At 34.7% G+C, this 22,347-nt stretch overlaps 1 protein-coding gene across 1 annotated transcript in view; it reads right to left on the bottom strand.

The window, feature by feature from the left end:
• The window catches only part of SUCO (SUN domain containing ossification factor), a 123,686-nt gene that overhangs the window by 34,428 nt on the left and 66,911 nt on the right, over positions 1–22,347 (bottom strand). The window contains exons 6-14 of the mRNA XM_006887433.1: positions 18,150–18,273; positions 16,387–16,511; positions 15,874–15,941; positions 9,951–10,058; positions 7,572–7,677; positions 4,772–4,792; positions 4,514–4,569; positions 3,654–3,745; positions 2,975–3,040 (exon numbers count right to left, since the gene is read on the bottom strand). Coding sequence (XP_006887495.1) covers positions 2,975–3,040; positions 3,654–3,745; positions 4,514–4,569; positions 4,772–4,792; positions 7,572–7,677; positions 9,951–10,058; positions 15,874–15,941; positions 16,387–16,511; positions 18,150–18,273 — 766 coding nt within the window. The remainder of the gene's footprint in view (positions 1–2,974; positions 3,041–3,653; positions 3,746–4,513; positions 4,570–4,771; positions 4,793–7,571; positions 7,678–9,950; positions 10,059–15,873; positions 15,942–16,386; positions 16,512–18,149; positions 18,274–22,347) is intronic.

Here is a 22,347-nt window from a genome sequence, read left to right as displayed (position 1 = left end):
CATAGAGAAGTGTACTCGGGGTGGGGGGTGGGGGGAAGGGACGTGGGAATTGTATACTAATGAAGGCATTTTTTTTCTTTTTCTTTTTTTCTTTTTTCTCTCTTCGGAGGGGGAAGTGAACTGGTGGGGAGGGGTGGGAAGGGAGAAAATTGAGGCAATGAATGAATGGAAATCCAAAACCTCTCAAATAATAAAAAATAAATAATTTAATAATAGTCCTATTGTGTGGTTTTTGTGTTTTTTTTTTAACTTTACAAGTCATCTTTTATTCTAACAGTTTATATTACGGTGTTGGCTAATGTGTTGCTATGATTTCTAGAGCTATACAACTGGTATTTTAAATGCCAGCAGTGTCACTCTTGTTAGACAGCTGTCAATGGAGCTTCTAGACTCAAAGATGAGGAAGAAAGGTCTGCATATCTACTTCTAAAAATTAGCCAATCAAAACTACATAGGCTGCAAAAGAATACTATCCTATATAGTGCTAAAAAATTAGCTCCAGAGGCTGGGAAACGTTAAAAGAGTAGCAACAGTAATGAAATTGAGCACACAGACAATAATGAAGACTCAAAACCTCATAATTTTCCATCCTGTTGTATGTGGGCTGTCATGACTTATGACTAGAAACTAACAACAGGAACTGACCAAAAAGGATAGAAAAGAAAACCTAGAACATCAGCAATGTGTTTGATTTGTTCTATTATCTATAACTATGGTAAAGATATGCATTAGTTCTCTAAAGTGCTATCTCCAATTTACAGTAGTTAATGAAAAGGAGAGATTTCAATCTGAGGCTGTTTTCTTATCTTAAAAAAAAAAAAGATGCTTCCTCATAGCCAATTCAGTATTATTTGTCAGACAAATTAATACTCAGACAGATAAAATGATATAATATGCCCACCCATATTTACATTCCACAGCAATGTATAAGGCCTACTTTTATACTCTGATGATCTAAATATCTAGAAATCCTATATAAAAGCAGGAACTAACATCTAAAAAGTCAGATGCTAACAGACAGTAATCAGGTAGGTAATGAAGTTAAATGTTATATAAAAGAATTATCCTTAAGAAGGTATTTTTTTTTAATCTACTTCTTGTAATCTCTTAAAAAGTCAATGAACTTCATACTCCTGTATGGATAGAATAATAGAAAGAAAGCTAGTAACTCCAAAGTCCATATACTGCATCAAACATATGTATATATGGATGGACAATGAATAAGGAAGACAGAATAAGAGCCTATGTCCTTGGTATGTGATGCTGGCAAAGGGCACTGCCCATCCACTGCCAAAAGAACACACTAATTTGTATCAGAGGAAGTATAACTAAGGTGTTCCTTAGAAGTGAGGATGGTGAAACGTCATCTCACATACTCTGGGCATGCTGTAAAGAATGGCCAGTCCTTGAAAGAGACATCATTGCTGGAAAAGGTAGAGGATTCATTAAAGAGAGGAAAACTTTCAAGGAGATGGCCATAGTGAAGGTCATGAGAATGGTGCAGAATAAAGCAAGGTTCAGATTTGTTGTTAAGTGGTCACTGTAAGTCACAGCTAATTCAATGGCATCTATATATAACAAGTATACGCACTACTTACTATAAGGGAAAACTGGTGGCCTAGTGGCAAGAAGCTGTGATACAATCTTAAAGGCACGTGATCCGAATACACCAGATAGATGCCTCATGGGAGAAGGATGGGCAATCTCCTCCCATGTGATTAACTGCCTTTGAAAACCATTTGAAGGGTCAGCTATGGACTGGTTCAGACCCAATGGTACACAACAAAAACAAATATGTACTACTATACAAATATTTCAAAATGTTAGAAAATCAGTGTTAACAGGATTGCGATTCAAGCAATTCAATTCACTAAGAACAAAAAGGGAAATGTGTAAGCAACACTATCTTACTAACAAACTATTATTTTAGTTCAATTCTTAAATTTCAAATAAAAATTAAAACTGTCAATAAATTTCAATAAGGACTAAAATGTATCCATTTATACTCCCCCCCCCCATATATACTCTTATGACTAAAAAGAAAGCACCTTTGGTAATGGTCTTACCACTAGACTATTTAAGTCACTAGGTGTTAATACTAAGTTGAATGACATAAACTGAACCATTAATTGTTGGCATGTTTGTTTTCGATGGCACATAACAACAACAACAACATATTTTAACTATTATTAATGTTTTCTGAGCTCTGGTGGCCTAGTTCCAAGAAGATGTGCTACAATCCTGAAGGCACATGGTTCAGATCCACCAGCTGCCAGTAAAGGACGGGCAATCTCATCCCGTGCGATTAACTGCCTCTGAAAACCCACTGAAGGGTGAGCTGTGAGTCAGTTCCTATTTGACGGTACACAACAACAAGAAGTAATGTTTCCTTTCTCATTACCAACAATAAATCATTATTAGATAGGGATAGTTATTATACTTGGCAATTAAATAAGAAACTATATCCATAAACTAGCTTGCCTTCACGTGTTAGAATTTCACTAACATATACCATCCTTGAAACTAACATTCAAACCCACCTCTCATGCAATTTATAATTACCCAGATACATCTACTTATATGGTTCAAAAATTAAAAATTCAAACTTGTGATCAGGTCAGGAGTAATGCTAGAAACTCTTTAATTATATAATAATAATTAAGAACGCTTTCCTCAAGAAAATTCATATATCCTTTCTGTATATAATGTAAATTTTGTCTCAAAAATGAAGACTTAATTGGAAAACTACTTGTACTATGCTCCCATTTCTCCCACTCCTTTCTTTCTTCATCTTTCTATACTGTATTTTCATAGAAATACTTCTCACAATCTTTTTGAGAATAAGCCTCCTAAACTGTATAACTTATTGTATAACTATTCCATGTATGTCAAAATTAAATCTTAGAAATAGTGGACAATCCAATACCAATTCAAGAAAAACATTTTTTAAAAAAAAAGTGAGTGAAATACTCACTTGTAGCAGAACCAAGAAGATTTTTCGAAGATTTATCCTCCCCAGTATTATAATCCAATGGATAATCTGTTGAAATAACAGAGGTAAACCCAATTAAGAATGCTGCAGCTTATAAAAATTTTAACTATATGACAAGATTTTTTTTATTTAAGCCTTGAATAGATTTTACCAACCCTCAGGAAATGGCTTCATAATGATAGGAAAATGAATTAAGGAAACTTTAAATTAGTAAAAATCATAATAAGACATCTTGAAATAAAACCTGATAATGCAGAAATATAGAGTATTATAAAATTTCTCTCTCCTTCAGACTCATAGGATATTCCCAAAGGCTAAGCATTCAATGTGCTTTTGCAGGTTGAAGACAAATCAAAAGAATCAATACTAAATTCTACTATTTCAGTTAATTTCATGTGTTTAAGAGGTCTCAATGAGAATATTAATATATAGAGTTCCGATGTTATAAAAGTAGATTCTCACTGACAAGTACCAGACTGATATAGAGGAAACTCAATGAATTACAAGAAAAAATACAATAAAATAAGAGAAAAACTGGGCTTCAGATTAATAGAATCAAACATCTGGAGACAAGCATTGATTTTTTTAAATGACCCATTCCTATTAGAATTATTTTTAAAAAACAAAAGAAACTTATTATAGCAACCATAGTGTTATTTACCATAGTCTTCATCAAATAGTTCCTGACGTTCTGATTGATACTGAGAATCAGCAATCTCTTCATATTCTTCCACCATGCTAGTACCAAATACCCTGTTAACAATAATGTCATTAAAGACTTTCAAAGTCAAAACAAAACTCATCTTTTCACCTAAATTATAAACACATCAACTTCAGTCATGTTTTGAAGGACATTAGCTTTTGGATTCTAAAATATTAAAGTGGCAAGAAGCTGTGCTACAATCCCAAAGGAATGCAGTTTAAGTCCACCAGCTATTCCACGGGAGAAAGAAGGGTGATACCCTTGCATTGATTAAATGCCTCTGAAAACCCACTGGAAGGTCAGCCATGGGTCAGTTCTGACTCTATGGCACACAACAACAGCAACAGGGGTAAGAAACTGCCCTGCAATCCTGAAAGCATGCATTTAGAATCACAGCTGCTTCACAGGAGAAAAATGGGCAACCTCCTCCCATTAGATTAACTGCCTCTGAAAACCCACCAGAGGGTCAGCTATGGGTTAATTTGATTCATCGGTACACAACAACTATCATGTAGACATTTACAGCTTCTCTTAACATGTAAAATATTTAATCTCTAAGGCACATAAAAATGACTCAAGTTTTTATATCAGTTTAAGGCATCTGTAAAATGGCAAACACTCTAAATAAAATGAAGTTAATTTTTTCTTAAAGAAAATTTTTATATTTCTCAAAAATACATTCAAGAAAAAAATTGTTTACATTTTTATTTTACTATTATTAAAATAATAAAACAGAAAATTATTTCATTTGAAACATATTGTGATTTTTATAAATATTTTTTCAAACTATTCAAGAAATACATTTTGCTCAGTATTACCTTATAAGGCTTAATGGACAAAAGTGTTCTGATCCAAAATGTGATAGAAACTCCACCTAAAGAATGAAAGTACATGAAATAGAAATCTAACACAGGGCATCTGAGATTACTTAAGATGATGTGTCAGGTTGTTTTCATTATAGCATTTCTAAAACTAAAGTCCTTATTTCCCCAGAAAGCAATATTAGTAAAGTTTTGTTTTCGTGCCATGCATTAATATGCCATCCCCTGTTATTCAATATTGCAAAAGAGAAGTACCTTTATGTACTTGATGAACATCTGAAGCAAGAGAAAGGAAAAGAAAATTAGTTCAAAAGTTTGGGTAACATGCCATAGCAACTTTAATGATATTATTTTTAAAATATTTAAAGTATAGAAAGCAATGTATAGTGCAGATAACATTGTAGTATTCTTAAAGTCTTTCAGAAATCAAAGTAGTGATTTAAATTTTTATCATCACAACTAATTGGTAAGCTCTAAAATAAATATTAAAATTAACTCTAAAATGTTACTGAAGGAACCTCAGTAGTTCTGTGATTAAAGCACTCTGCTACTAACTGAAAAGTTAGTGAATATACTACCTGCTCTATGACATCTTTGGATACCCTGTGGAGTGTGGAGCAGTCCTACTCTGTTCCATAGGGTTAATGAGTCAGAATCAACTCAACAGCAACAGATTGGTTTGTTGTTGGCTTTTTTTTTTTTGGGGGGGGGGGAGGAGTAAAGTTATTAAGTTATCTCTAATTCATTACTAATATTTTCTAGTCTAGTAAATATAAATATGCTAAAACAATCACACTTCACAGTACCTAGAAATATCCCATGTCTTGAAATATTGTAGGTAAGTATCATGAGGGAGCTCTGGTAGCTCAGTGGCAAAAAGCTGTGCTACAATCCCAAAGGCACATGAGGTTTGAGTCTGCCAGCTGCTCCACAGGAGGAGGATGGGTTGCAATGCTAACCTAAAGGGTTACATACCTCCAGTGGTTCAAATATACCAGTAGCTCTCCTAGAGAAAGACAGGCTTTCATTAAGATTTATAGTCTCAGAAAATCTAAGAGTTGAAATTCACTTGATGGCAGCAAATCTGAGTTTTGATCATGTATATACTTAATTTACTGATAACGTATGTGCATACAAATCTGTACATGTGTGTAGGCTGAGAAGTAAATAGGATATTAGACATAACATGTATCCTTATATAATATTATATATAAACTGTCTCCATTTTTTCAAGTATAATCTATAAAATGGAAAATACCAATCTAGAAGAATTGATGTCTTTGAGTTGTGATGCTGAGAGAGTACTGAATATCCCATAAACGGCCCGGAGAAAAAACAAGTTTGTACTAAAGAAAGCAAAACCAAGGTGCTCCTTTGAAACAAGGATAATGAAACTTTCTCACATACTTTACCAGGTGGTCAGGAGGGACCAGTCCTTGGAAAGGGGCATCATAGTTGGAAAGGTGGAGAGTCAGGACAAAAATGAAGACTCTTAACAAGATGGACTGACACAGAGACTGTAGCAACAGAGTCAAGTGTGTTGGAGATGGTGAGAATGGCTCAGGATACATCAAGGTTCAGATCTGTTCATAAGGTTACTGTAAGTCATAGGTGGCTGAATGGCACACAACAACAAGATATATAGAAGGTACTTAAAAATTAGTTTATATATTAGCATTTAGTTTAGTTCTTTTAAGAAACATGCTCGGAAGGGTAGAGGGACAGTGCAGGAAAAGAGGACTCAGATGAGATGGACTGACACAGTAACTGGGAAAATGAGAGTAGGTGTGTCACAGAGAGTGAGAATTGCTCAGGAAAGAGCAGGGTTCAGAGCTACTGTGCATAGAGTCGGTATGAATCGAAGTCAACTCAACAGCACATAATAATAAGAAGTATAGCAAATTTATCATAATAAATTATGATAAATAAAAAATTATCGTAATAATTCATAGTAAATATTTTCTGCATTTTAGCCTCAGGTGTACCAAAGTTATTTTATGAAGCCAATCAATACCAAAATGCTCTACAGTCTCTGAGAATAAAAAAGGGACAAAAAGATAGGGGTTTAATATGCATTTTCTATGTAATCAATAAAATAATTCTATTAACAAAGTATATTATATAATAAATTATTCTTAGAAATCTTTAAGCATATGAACTACTTTAATTGTACAATGGAATGCAACTCTGTCACCTAGCAAATCCTTTAACACTTTTCCTATAGGATAGAAACTGCTCTCTTTCTAGAGAGAAAATAAATAATTTTTAGTACTTATTCAAAAAGAAACTGAAACTATAGCTTCATTTTTCCAAACATTGTTGAATCATTAATTGGGAATATCAACTGTATTTAGCAACTTAATAGACCAGGAATACTACAAGTTTATCCATCTATAAAAGTTAATTTTATACATGCTTAAAAAGATACAGTCAAATTCCAGGAGACAATTAGAAAGCTGTGCATTTTCATATTTAAAGAGAAAAAAGAAAAGCTGCTATCATTCCAAAAGGTCTTCTTATTAGTACCTTTTGTATGTATTTGAAAGTATGGTAATTATTTTAAGGGAAAGAGCACAGGAATAGGAATGTTTCTATTTTGTCTAAATCTAGTCCATTATCTAGATTTCTACTTGTTTCACTGATAGAAGCAGCAGAAGAGAAGATAGAATATTAATATATTTACAAATTTATTTTAGCTGAAGAGTTGGTCAGAGAATTGTTAAATTGATTACACAAAGGGCAAAAACCTCTTGACAACAATGTCAAATATTTTAAGAAGTTAGAAATCAGGATTGCTTTAAAGATTTTAGTGATAAGCAGTGATTTCAAAATAGAAGTTCAATATGGGTGATCTTTTACATGAAGACTAAAAAAATTTCAGCACAGCTACAACAAAAAACTAGTCTAGGTTCTCAATTATTAAAAGTCCAGTCACATAATATATCCAAACAAGAACCCGCTTACTACATTGTATACACCAGTATATTTCCTCTTAATTGTTCTGATTCAGGTATATACTTATTACAGAGTACAGTCCAGCGCATGTAAATTTTACCTTTACATATTTCGCATACATCTGCTCATCTAGAGGGAAACTCTGGACATTCCTTTCATCTCTACCATGGAAAGTACCCAGCTTAATCCACTTATTTATGGGATATCTAGAAAATATAAAACAAACACTCCTTTTTAAATCAAACACAACATGTTGAGAGATTCCACCATCTCTAAAATATTCTATGTATTATTCCCCCTTCTAGGCAAACACACTAATTTAATATAATTTAAAAATTACAGGTCTCTGAGTTAAATGAAATGCTTTCCCCCAACTGAACTCTGAAGGATTCCTCTCTGCTGGAAAGGAAAATCTTGGGAAATAAACCACACTACTACCAACTAAAAGACTGCACAAGAATAGACAAAAAGTGGGCATTTGTTTTGCTGTTTGCCAAACTTCTAACTGAATTGTAAGTTTGAAAGAAATATTAAATAGCCAACAGAAAGTCCTGGAAAAAGAAGGACTAACTCTTCACATACTGAAGAATATAAATCCAAGTATTAATGGCAAACAGAGAAAGTGTACCATCATATTTAAATGTGACAGGCCTTGGATAGCTGTTCCTCTGAGATCACTTGTGAAATCACTGATTGAGGGCTGCTACCATATCGAGTGAGAGCAGGTTGTCTTTGAGCAAGCTTGTAGGACTAGGGGAAAGTTGTCACAATTGGTAGGACTGAAAGCAATTTGTAACACTGACCTAAATAAAGCCTTGAGGCTGATGGTCAAAAGGAAGGGTCTGCGAGCAAGCTTGGGAAGCTGTTCTGACTGAAGAACTGTATCCTACTTCCAGCTTGACCTGTAACTTTCCCCAATAAATCTTGTAACTGTGAGTATGGCTTGGAAGGTCTGTTCGCCACTGCAAACATATCAGTAGGCTCACAACACAGTAATAAGAATTCTGGGAGAAATGGTTAATGTCAGAATTGAGAGAAGTAGGTGTGAGGACTGTGAGGGCATGTCTGACCTCACAGAAACTGGTTTTGTTTTGTGTTGTGGATGTTATCTCTGGGGACTGTGGAATTAGTGGAGATCAGATGCTGCCAAGTTTCCAGTAGAATTAGCCAATTTAAAAAAACAAAGACCAAAGGGAATATTCCAAAATGTGAACAATGGTAATCTTTGATTGTGGTTCTCTTTTAAATTCTTTAAATGTGTATTTCTTCTACTATCATCCATACACAAAAAGAGGTTTTAAAATTTATTTCAATAAAAATGTACTACATGATATAAAATGAAGCATTTGTACATATATATGCTTAATAACTTTTTACTGAGAAAAACTTTTACTAATAAACGTTAGGTGCAAAAGATCATGTGATTAAAAATAGGGCCTTTCAAATCATATGAGTTTAAATTTTAATCCTAAACCTTTCAGTTACAAGTGATGTGACTGAAACAAACCATTTAACCTCTCCCTATTTCCAGATCCTAAAACAGAATGAGTTAATGTAAGTAAAGTGGTTAATAAATCTGTTCCAGTGCAATGTTCATTATTGTAAAAAGAGCAAGGGCCACATGGGATAGTCATATCTAACTTTTACCAAAAGGAAACTTTTTCACAAAAGAGAACTGTCCCTGTCAATAGCATGAACAAGGCAAACCAATTTCCATGAAGTCAGGCATATCCTTCACGCTCTTCCTGAACCACCTTCTGCTCATCTTAACACCAATCTTACAGCTTTACTGGGTCCAAAATTGATGCAATAAGTCAGACCACACAGAAAAGTAGGGGGGAATTTAAAAGGTTATAACCTAGATTAGGAGAAGAATACAGTTAGGGCAGCTTCCAAAGTGTGCTTTATAGGCACCTCAGCAGCAAGCTTCCTGGGTTTAGGCCAGTGTTACAAAGTTCTCAGTCCTGCCAATATTGGCTCTCCCATCCCAATCCCCACCTCAAAGTTGTCCAACAAACTTGTGCAAAGGTTCTTCTTAGCTTAGGTCTTGTTCTGTCCATGGGACAGCAGTCCCAGTGCCTGCTCCATTTCAGGTCAGTCCTCTGGTTCTCCGCTGTGGATGTTGCTTTCTCTGATTTGCTAATGGGGAAGTTTCATCTTATTCTGCTGCTAGAGCTGCTCAATTTACTGGTGAGACTTGCCAATCCTCCTGTGGACTGGGCAGACTAGCCAGTCCTCTTGTGGATCAGCTAACATGCCCTATTCACATATTCCTGCCTATCCAACTGCAAAGCCAAGCAACGGCTAGGAAAGTCACTTTGAATAAACCCGTAACTCCACAATTATCTACCTACTTTTTCTACCTTTTAATAGCATTATAACTATTATAAACTGATATATTAAAACTAAAGTGACCCATTTTTAAAATTTTTACTGTAGATTTCTAACCTAGATCCCATAAAAACCAGTTATAACTTACCTGTCACTTATAGAAACCAGAAAATCTTTAGGAGTGGAAGAAAATAATTCATAATTTGCAATGTCAAGTTGTTTAACTTGAATTGGTTCACAGAGTTCAATAACAAACCTTGAAAAGGAACACAAGACAATTAGATAAACTAACCAAAATTAGTTTGCAATTAAAAGACATTGAAAAGTTTATATAAGCTTCAATTAAAGTTACTGATTACAACATAATTAAAAAAGATTTGCAGCCTCAGTTCTTATTCACTGAAGAATACCTTTACTCATCTCCATAGCACATCACTTAGGAGGAATATTCATTTTGCCCCATCATATTAAAAAGACATTTTAATTAAAGTTCTTTCTGGGAAAAGGAATATTTTCATTAGAGAACAGCTAGTGATAGTGTAAACCTGGAAATCTCAAAGACAGAATGGCATACATGTTGTTGTTATGGGTCACCAAGTTGAATACAACTCACAGCAACCTTATGAGCAACAGATCAAAACCTTTTAACATCCTGTGTCACTCTCACATACTCAGCCACATTCCAGTACATTGTTACAGTCACACTGTCAATCCAAATTCACTGAGGATGGCATATATGTTGTGGTGATTTACCATCAAGTTGGAAATGACTCAATTAACCTTCCAGTGGGTTTTCAGAGGCTATAAACTACAGAGGAGGAGATTGCCCATCTGTCTTTTATGGAGCAGCTGGCATATTAGAACCTTAGTTTATGAGCTAATGGCACAACTCCTTACCACTAGGCCACCAGAGCTCATATGCATTGCCTTTAAAAGTACAACAACTTTCTAAAAGGGGGATTTTAAGGAGTGAGGCATAAAGTAGCTGGCTTACGGGGAGCTCTGGTGGCCTAGTGGCAAGAAGCTGCACTGCAATCCCAGAGGAACACGGTTTGAATCCACCAGATGCTCTGCCGGAAAAGGAGGCGCAATATCCTCCTGTACCAGTCAGATTTGATTTGACGGTACACGCACACAAAATAATAAAAAAAAGTAGCTGGCTTACAATGTTTCACAAAGGTAGTTATTAGTAAGATGATATATACATGAAAAAATTAAAGGAAAGATTGTATAAAACTAAATATAAATACATGAAACACAATGTATATATTATTTTAACAAAGTACAGTAACATTTGTTTTATGTGCCACCAAGTCGCTTGCAACTCATAGCGACCCCATATAAAAGAGCCCTAAAAGCCGTTCTATCCTGTGCCAACCTCGACATCTCAAACACACTCATTCCCACCACTCCACTCACAGAATCAATCCATCATATCTAAGGTATTCCTCTTCTGCGCCACCCCTCCCCTCTAACATGAAGTCCTTCTCCAAGGACCAGTCCCTCCTTGCACCATGCCCAAAGTATGTCAGACAAAGTCTCAGAATCCTTGACTCCAATGAGCATTCCAGCTTCACCTTCTCCAGGACAAACCTGTTTCTTCTCCTAGCAGTCCATGGTATACTCAACACTCTTCTCCAGCACCACAGCTCAAAAACATCAATTCTCTGTCATCCCTATTCACTGACCAGCTCTCCAATGCATAGCACGTAATTGCAAAGACTATACCCGGATCAGGTGCACCTTAATCTTCAGCCTGACATCGTTGCTCTTGAGAGGTCCCTCACAGTTGACTTTCCCAATGCAATTCGTCTCCTGATTTTCCTGGCTGCTGTTACCAAGAGTGTTGACTGTGGTACCAAGTAAACTAAAACTATCTCAATCTCTTCACCATCCATACCGATGCTGTCAATTGGCCCAGTGGTGAGAATCTTTATTTTCTTGATGTTGAACTTCAATCCATACTGGAGGCTGTAGTCCTTGACCTTCTGCAGCATGCGTTTTAGGTCCTCCTCAGTTTCAGCAAGCAAGGTTGTGTCATCCACATAACCCAGGTTGTTGATGACTCTTCCACTAATCCTGATACCACATTCCTCCTCATACAGTCCAGCATCTTGGATGATTTCTTCTGAATACAGATTGAAAAGGTATGGAAACAAAATACATCCCTGACAGATCCCCTTCTTGATTTTGAACCATGTACTGTCTCCTTGCTCTGTTCTGACAACTGCCTCTTGGTCCAAATACAGGTTTCACATTAGCACAATCAAATATTCTGGGATTTGCATTCTTCTCAGAGTCAGCCATAGCTTGTTGTTATCCACACAGTCAAAGTCAAAAGCTGTTGCATAGTCAATGAAGCACAGATACACATTCTTTTGGTATTCTCTGCTTTCTGCCAAGATCCATCTAACATTAGCTATAATATCCCTAGTACCGCAACCTCTTCTAAATTCAGCCTGCACATCTGGCAGTTTACTGTTGACAAGATTGCTCCAATCGTTTTTGGATGATCAGCAGAATCTTGCTTGCACGTGACATTAATGATATTGTTTGATAATTTATCAAACCAAAACTAGAATTTTATCCTGAGGACAAGTTGCTTCAGATGTGCATGTTTGTTTAAATGTTGTATCAAAAGTACTGTTTATAATGAAGAGGAAGGAAAGTAATTTTAAATGTTTATACAGAAAATTGATTAAATAAAGTATGCTCAATAAGGAAATATCAAACAGTCATTAAAAATGGCTTTAGGAACTAGATATTTCATTTCTACAAATATCTAGAAAATGTAATTTAGAAAGGCTGAAAGTCTATCTATTGTTGGGGTAGGATGGCAAGGATGGAGAAATTGAAAACTTTTGGAGGAGACAGATATGTATGCTATCTTGAAAATGGTGATGATTTGATAGATATACTGAAGTACTGATAAATCAAAGGCTGTAACTTTTTTTTAAAAAAAATATATGCCACAAGTTAAAACTTACTAAATTAGATACTTTGACCTGTTAGTTTATTTTACAGGTATATTTTATTGTATGTCTATTTCAACAAATATCTAGAGATCTATATTAATATGAAGATACCACAAAATACTGACGCTTAGGAAAAATATTTAAACATACAATTTTATATATATAAAAAAATTAAGATAGCATTTGAGTAAAAAATAATTTGATGACATCTAATACTTTAATCAGTGCTTTAATTAACTAATTATTATATCAGATGAGATTATGCAAACAGGTGTCATATATATTAAAAAGTATTAAAAATAGCATCGTGTTTAATTTGATAGGAAAGAACCACCTATTTGAACTGGGAGAGATACACAGTCTGTGCATTAGAAGCTCAACTCTTTACAGACCATGTCACCAGGACTCTCTATTAGTGATCAAGGATCAATATAAACTCTACAGCAGACGAGATCTTAGTCTATTATGAAAATTACTTGCATTCCATCACCAGCATCACCACATGGCAGGTGCTCAAATAAAGACAAGACAGGAAGACTCAATATTCTAAAATGTTAGTTATCCTGTAATTTATGTAGATATTGACATTGACACCACTGCAATAAAAACTACATTATTTTTTTGCAAAATTTGGCAGGATGATTCTAAACTTTAAAAATCAAAGGGATAAGAAATGTCTGAAGAGCAATGAAGCATATATAACTGTTCTACAAAATATTAAAACTTATTTCTACAATGAGATAATTAGTGCAGTCTTATACTTAAGGTATAATAAACTACTTAAGCCAGGTGAAATAAGGTAAAAAAAACCAACCTGTTCTGAGGCTCAATAATCATACAACAAAGACACATACATATAGAGGCACAAAATACACACATATAAACATACATACACACATATATGCTACTTGGCAGGGGCTCTAATATATAAATAAGCTCTGTGTTCATTAATTCTGCAAACCAGAAAAAAAGCAAAATGACTGCTTCCTTTGAATTCACACTAGCCTATCTTCGCTGAAGATACAAAACTTTGCAGACAGAAAACTTGAGTTTTCATTCACTGTATCAGGATTTTTAAAAGCTCTGGTAAAGCTCAGCTGCAAACCAAAAGGTCAGTGGTTTGAACCCAGCAGCCACTCCCAGGAGAAAAATGTGGCAGTCTACTTTCATAAAAATGTACATGGGAACAATACAGAGTTGTTTTGGATGAACTGACTGCCAGCAATGGTTTTAGCTTGATGTTTATACAAGTTTTCATAAAGAAAAAGAAAACTTCTAAAATAACACCTGACTATAATTTCAAATGAAAAAAAATCATAACCTGAAATTTAATTTACATATCAATTGGCATGAGCAAAAATTAAGACTTTTTAAATTATCCTTTAATATCTTTAAATAACCTACAGTAAATTTTCAAAACAAATTAAATCTATTTTAGAGGCACATTTACAAAAGCGTAACAGCCAAACTATAAAAAAAGAAATTATATCTAAAATTTAAAATGTATCATATATATTTTACATTTACATAAACACAATGGTAGTAATTTACCTCATTTTTAAGGAACTTTTTTTTAAGACAATAAGTCACTAACATAAGTACTAGCTTACCACATTATTATCTGCCATCTTCTTTCCCGTTCTCCAATAAATCTGTTCTTTTTTCTATATTCTCAGTTAATGGCAGAAACATTGACCTAGTCAATGCAAATTTCCTACATTCTTTTCTCTCCTTTATATTGAAGTACTACATAAGAGCTGTCATTTTATTTGCTAATAATTTATTTATTATTTTTTTTTTTTTAGCAAAACAAGTGAAAAAAGTTTATTAAGGTAATAAGATAGAAGCATAACAAGTTAAAGGTGGACTATCCAGGAGTAAAAGTGAAAATAAATTATGAGGAAGGGGGTAAAGGATCCTTGGAAAGACAGAGGTGAAACCAGACTGTAAGTATGCTGCTGATAGGAAAGGAGACCAACAGTAATAATATTTTTTTTAAAATATCACCTCTCCCTTATATATTAATTGTCAATGCCTTAATTAAAGCCCTCCTTTCCTACCTAGACTATGATGACAGTTTACTAATTGGATTCTTTGCTTCCAATTATATTGTACTGCAGGCCACCCTCTGAGGTCAACTTTTAAAATGTTAAGAGCTTATTATTTCCCAATTTAAAACAAATTAAAGGCTTAGGTTTTGCTGAATCATTTCTACATGCTCATCTTCTACAACTGAAAATTCAACATGTCATCTTTAGACCTACTCCAGGTTGTTTCTATCTATAGGTACTCAAAAGAAACAAGCACTTTTTTTTTTATTTTTTTTTAGTACTATCTCCTTATTCTTTTATTTCTTGAATACTTTTGGCTCAATGATTTATCACTTCATATGAATCCTTTAAAATTAGTCTGCCTTTTCCTGAAAATCTTCACTCAACCCCTTTCTCCAACTAACATATAAACTTTATTCCTATAACACCAGTATTCTCAACAACACATTTTTTAAATACAGATTGTGATTTTAATAAAAGTTTACAAAGAAGTTAGATTTTCATTCATTCATTTTTTGCACATCCCTTCACCCCCTCCAGTTCACTTTTTTAAATATTCATTCACTGTTACACTATTACCTCCCCCATCACTCCCCCAGTCCTTTTTGCAATATACCTCTTATTATTATATTATACATATAATGCCTAATTATATAGTCCTTTTAAAGAGTTCTTTTCTTCATCTGTTCCAATACAATGTTCATTATCTATCCACTCTTATTCTATTCTCTTCCCAAAAACCCATGTGAGACTTGCTTTATAACAGTGGCGCTATGCAATATTTGTCCTTTTGTGACTGAGATTCACAGTACATTTTTAAATGACTTAATAATGGTCTAGATCTGCCATTTTTTGATGACCTTTTTAAAAAGAGGGAAAGCCATTTGTCTTCAATTGTGTACTTGAAGAGATAATAAGTGGAACCACAATATAGGCACCAATCAATAAAAAATTATTATATGAATAAATAAATCTAACCTAGCATGAAGCATTACATAATAATGTACATGTACAAATGTGCTTTTTAAGATTTTATATTACTTACCAAATTTTAGTGCTGCAAGGATTCAACATATAAAGATCCATATTTTCTATAAGAATAGCAGACGTGCTCTATTTTAAAAGAAGGGAGGGAATAAATTAAGTACAAACAATAAAAAGCTTATTTACTTCAACTCAAACTTTCTTGGATTTCTGTATCTGTACATCTCAAAATACATCTAAGCTTTAATCCATTTGAAAAAAATTAAAGTGACAAAAGTTTACCAGTAGGGTTTCAGAGTTAAATGAGTCTATCAAAAAAGTATTTAAAATTGAATGTTAGCATACATAAAAACCATTTCCTATATCCTTTTTTAAAATATCACAGGTTTTAACATCTGAAAAAAGAAAGCAAACTGTAAATCAAAATAACTAAGAAGTCATACATGAAAATTTCTTTAAAGGAAAAATTTTGCATTTTTTACTGAATGAGGAATATAGCTCTTACTAATATAGAGCTCTAACAAACCAATCAACTGTTTATATTTAATGAAGCTATTACTTTATACTCACATACCTTGGCTTCTGGATTGGCTGCCAATATTTTGGCTCCACATTCTACTGAGGCATAATTATTTCGATTTTTCTGGACCTTTTTGGTGGCATGTGTAACCCCACTGGGAGATGGATACATCGACTGACCTGCAGACAAACCTTATTATAAACATATTTATATGATGATTATAATTGAAAATATCCTCAGCAATAGAATTAATCTCAAAGTTAACAGGATGCCTTCTAAAGAGTAACTCTTAAAACTTACAAATTATTTTTAAAATATATAATAAATACTATTTCTCTCAACTTAAAATATCTCACAAACAAATTGGCTACAAAATTCTACATATTGTGATTTATATGCAAGTAGGGAGCTCTGGTGACTTAGTGATGAATTGTGTTGCCAATGAAATGGTATGTACTTCAAATTCAGCAGCTGCTGGAATACTATGCAGCACACAGGAGCAATAACTTTGTAAATTATTACCTAACTTAGGAGGGACTAGAGAGCATTATGCTGCATGAACTCAATCCCACAAGGATAAATACTGTGTAAAACCGTTATTGTAGCATGAGTATAAGGATCCAGGAGGGCTGGAAGAGGCTGGAACAGAGGGATGTGGATGTGCAGGGGGAGGGGGAGTAATCATTGGGTTTACAATTTGATGGGGACAGGGTGAGGGAAATTGAAAGAATTTGTTTGAATTTGTATTTGAGTTTTGTAAATAAACTAGAAGATAATTAAAAAAAAGAGAGAGATGAATAATCAACTCCCATGCAATTTATTGTCCATGCAATTTACTGTCAGTTCCAACAACAACGGTATCGAACAACAACAACTACTGTGTAAACAGAAAATAAAGCTGTAATATAAAAATCAAAGATTTCTGGGTGCATATTTTATTCTTCTAATGAAGTATTTTTCTATCTGGACCCTATCTTTAAGAATTCTTAACCCTAGGACTTATACTACCAGGGCAAAAAGAAAATATTCTAATACATCTCTATTTGCAATACATTATAAGAGTAATAGAGAGCATTCAAGTAATAATTCGAAGTCTCAATTTTTTTCACTGAGATGAAAAGCATTATTAAGCCCTCTCTAATTTACCCTAATGCATTCTAATATGATTAAATTTATATAATTAGACATAGGTAAATTACCAATGTCTGTGATCTTTGATAAATGGCAATGGTTGTGGAAGGGGTTCAGGCCTTTTGTTCATGGGGTCGCTAGGAGTCTTGCTCAACTTGACAGCAATCATCAACAACACAAACTACAAATAGGGAATTAACAAGCAAGTGTCCTCAGCGGTGGAACAGTTAAGTTACTGGCTGCTAAATGAAAGGTCAGAACCTATTCAGAAAGTCTTGGTGAGATCTACTTCCATTAAGATTAAAGAACCAAAGTCAAACCATGGATTTCAAACCAATTCCAACTCCAAGGAACCCAACAGAGCACAGGAGAACTGCACTACAGGGATCTAAAGCCTATAAATCTTTACAGAAGCTGACTGCCACACCTACATCCTGTGGAGTGGCTGATGGATTACATTTCTGTTAGCAGCAGACCACTTAAGCAATATGCAACCAACCACAAATATTATAATCAAGAAAAATGTATGCGACAGTTCTACTCTGCAATACATGTGAGTCAGAATAGATGGCACTCAGTATCAATCAACAGCTACTTGGGAAGCTCTATCTTTTAAAAATGTTAAAAATAAACTTCATTTCATCATTTTAAGAAAGGAAAGGGGGAAGATAGCAGATCCTGCTTACTTTTTTCTTTCTCTACTTCCATAACTTTTTTCTTCCACTCATCGAACGTTGGAATATCTTCTGGATCTTTGGGACTTGTTACAGATGTGGGGTCAATGTCTCCTGGCTTTTTGTAATCAGAACTCTAAAAAGAATGTAAAAATGAACAGATTTCAATTTTCAAATATTTCTGCCAAATTAATTAAGCCTTATGTAATAATTATCAACAATACTGATTGGGGGGGGAGAATTAGGTTTCCTTAAAAGCTGAATGTCTGAAAAGAATCTGTATCTCTTAGCTAAGAACCAATACTGGCAATATACACATGTATTGTTGTTGTGGTTGTTCACTGCCACTGAGTTGACTACAACTCACAAAGACTCTACAGAGCTGTGAACTCTGCCCTATCCTGAGCTATCTCACTGTTTCTGACACACCTTCCTTCATTACCCTAGTTATTCTGTCAATCTATCTCATCCAGGGTCTTTCTTAATCTGTGTCAACCCTCCACCCTTCCAACTATTTTGTCCTTCTTCAAGGACGTGGTTCTTCCTGGCAATATACCCAAAGTATGTCATCCAGAATTCAAAGTTCTTGCCTCCAAGGAGCAAACCTGGTTTCACCCACTCCAGGATAATCTGTTTGTTCTCTTGGCAATCCATGGTATATTCAATACTCTTCTCCAGCATAACAACTCAAAGGCATCAATTATTCTTCTAACATCCTAAGTCACTGTCCAACTCTCTAATGCATAGCAAGTAACTGGGAAAGACTATGGCCTATATCCGGTGCACCTTGGTAACTAGACTGACAACACTGCTCTTCAGTACTCTGGACAGGTGCCAGACAACAGACTTTCCCAATGTAATTTGCCCTTTGATTCCCTAACTGCTGGTGCCAAGAGTGCTGATTGTGGATATGAGCAAGATGAAATTGTTATCAACCTCAGTCTTTTTCTCCAACTATCAATGTGCTCCCAATTGGCCCGGTGGTGAGAATCTGGTTTTTCGATGTTGAGATGCAATTCATATTGACAACTGCAGTCAGTTTCATTCAGCAAGCAAGGTTGGTGTTATCTGCATAATGAAGGTTGTTGATGAGACTTCCTTCAATCCTGATGCCACATTCCTCCTCATAAAGCCCAGGTCCCGGATTATCTGTTCTGCATACAGACTGAAAAGATATGGAGACCCCAAGTGTGATGTACTTTTTTCTTAATTTTGAATCATGCAGTGTTTCCTTGCACCTATTCTGATGACTGCTCCCTGGTAAAACTATAGCTTTCGCATAAGCACAAAGAAATGTTCTGATATTTCTATTCTTCTCAATATTAGCCACAATTTATTATGACTCATACAGTCAAATGCCTCTGTATAGTCAATAAAACACAGATATTCTTCTGGTACTCTGCTTTCATCCCAGATCCATCCGACACGGAAAATTGTCCTAGGGCCACAACCTCTCCTAAACCCAGCCTGAACTTCTGGCAGTTCTCTGTTGATGAACTGTTGCAGTTTCTTTTAGAAAATCTTCAGCAGGATTTTGCTTGCATGTCATATTAGTGATACTGTTCCAACAATTTCTACACTCTGTTCGAACGCCTGTTTAGGGTAATGGTAATAAATAAGGATCTCTTTTGGTCTGTTGGCCAGGTAGTTGTGCTCCAAATTTCTGGGTACAATCTGGTGAGCACGTTCAGGGCCGCATCTGTTGAAATGTCAACTGGTATTTCCATCAATTTCTGGGGCTTTGGTTTTTTACTAATTCCTTCAGAGCACCTTAAAACTTCCTCCTTCATCACCATTGCCTCTTGGTCATATGTTGTTTCATTAAATTTTTCTATGTCAGCCAATTCTTTTTTGTACAGTGACTCCGTACACCTTCCATCATCCAATATTCTACCCAAAGCATCTTTAAGTATTGCAACTCAATGCATAAATTTGATCTTCAGTTCCTTCAGCTTGAGAAATGATGAATAAGTTTTTCCCTTTTGATTTTCCAACTCCAGCTCTTTGACATTTCGTTATACTATTTTGCTTTGCATTCTCAAGCTACCTTTTGAAATATTCTGTTCAGCTCCTAACTTCCCAGTATTCAGTCCCTTTGCTTTGGCTTACTGGCATTCCAATGCAATATTCAGAGTCTCTTTTGACATTCATCTTGGTCTTTTCTTCCTCCCGTCTTTGTGCCTTCTTCAATGAATAAAAATCTTGATATCCTCAAACAGCTCAGCTGGTCTTCATTTATTAGTGTTCAAAGTGTAAAACATGTTCTTGAGATGGTTTTTAAATTCAGGTGAGAAAGACTCAAGGTCAAATTTTGGTTTTTGTGGTTTTACTTTTCTTTAGCTTCTGTTTGAACTTGCATATGAATAGTTGATAGTTTGTGCCACAATCAGCACCTGACCTAGTTTTCACAGCTGATAATGCACTTCTCCAATGATTCTCCAGAGATGTAATTTGGGTGAGATACATGTGTAGTCACCATTTTGTGTATTTGTGTATTTTATAAAACATATTTGCAATGAATAAATCACTGATTGTACAAATCATTCTATTTCCAGGCTTATTTGTCATAAAGTCTTTATTTTGCAACTACTGATCCTTCTTCCTTGCTCCCAACTTTTGTATTCCATTCACATATTGTTAGTAATGAATCTCTCATGCTTGTTCGATCAATTTCTGGCTATAGAAGTAGGCAGAAATTTGGCTCTGGTTGTCGGTTCATATATATATTACCAGGTCTTCCTTGAATGTATGGATATTATCCTGTCACAACACTGTATTTCAGGATGAACCTAGAAAAGGTTTTTTGACTATGAATTTTTCCTCATCTTTTCATTTCCGGCATTGTAAACCATATGATTGTTTGATTAAAAATATTGAATGTCAATCCACCTCAGCTCACCATTACCTAGTATGTTAATACTTATGCTTTCCATTTCTTCTTCACAATGTCCAATTTTCGTACATTCACATTTCTTACATTCCAATCACTAGTGTCTGTTTCCAACTGTTCCTCCTCATTTGTATTTCCCAATATGAAGGCTCAGCCTCTGGTGACATATGTGCTATTCTAAAACTTGCTATGCATCAGAGAGCCAGAAAATTACTAAGGATGACAGAAGAAGTGATGCCTTTGAGTTGTGGTGCTGGAAAGAAGTCTTTTTCCTTTTTTTTTTTTTAATTAATTTTTTTTCTCTTCCTGGAGAGAAGTCTTGAACATACCATCGACCACAAAGAAAATAAATAGATCTATCTTGAAAAGGGTGCAACCAGGTTTATCTTTGGAGGCCTAGGATTTTGAAGTTCTGTCTCATAATATTCTGAGCATTTGGCCAGGAGGAAGCTATCATTGGAGAAGGACATCATGCTCAGAAAGGTGGAGGGACAACACAGGCGAGAAAAAACCCTGGATAAGAAAGACTGATACAGTAACTAGGGCAATGGGAGTAGGCATGTGACGAGTAAGTGAAACTGGCTCAGGACAGGGCAGGCTTCAGAGTTGTTGTACATAGGGTTACTATGAGTTGCAGGCAACTCAATGCCACATAACAACTACAATAACTGAAGTGTGCTCAATTGTTCATAGGGTTTTAGAAGGCCAACAGGACTTATATTGTTAACAAATAATCACAAGCTTTTAAGTTAATAAGATATATCTAATTGAGACTCTAAGCTCACTTTCTCTCTCCATGTATGTGTGTGTGTGTGTTTATGTGTATGTGTATGTGTGTGTGTGTGTGTGTGTATATATATATATATATATACACAGACACACACATTTATTTATTAAAAGAAGTCAACATAATATATGTAACATACTGTTCCCATAAAATCTTTAACAAGTATCATATACATAAAAATCTAGGCAGCTTAAAAACCTTAGACGTAAAAAGGAAAATTTTAGAACTGGTTTATGACTCAAGAGCAGTAAAAGTTTTATAAGATGTGAAAATTATTTACAAGATCAAAGCATACATTATAAAAAAAGTACATCTACTTAAGATTAAAATTTTAAAAATTCATCAAATGGTCCTACACTATATGAACCAGCTAGCTACAGACAGTAGTATCGAAGCATATTCAGTCATCAAAGACTTATTACCAACTATACAGAGTTCCTACAAATTAATAAGGGTGAAGAGAGGCAAAGAATATGAACAATAAACTTAACAGGATTTTTTTTAAATGCCCAATCTCAGTAGGAATCAAGGAA

This window comes from Elephantulus edwardii, unplaced genomic scaffold (assembly GCF_000299155.1).
Source record: "Elephantulus edwardii isolate Elephantulus edwardi_28Jun2011 unplaced genomic scaffold, EleEdw1.0 scaffold00057, whole genome shotgun sequence".
Taxonomy (NCBI): Eukaryota; Metazoa; Chordata; class Mammalia; order Macroscelidea; family Macroscelididae; genus Elephantulus; species Elephantulus edwardii.
Note: the sequence above shows the minus strand (reverse complement) of the source record. Positions and strands in the feature narration are given on the sequence as shown.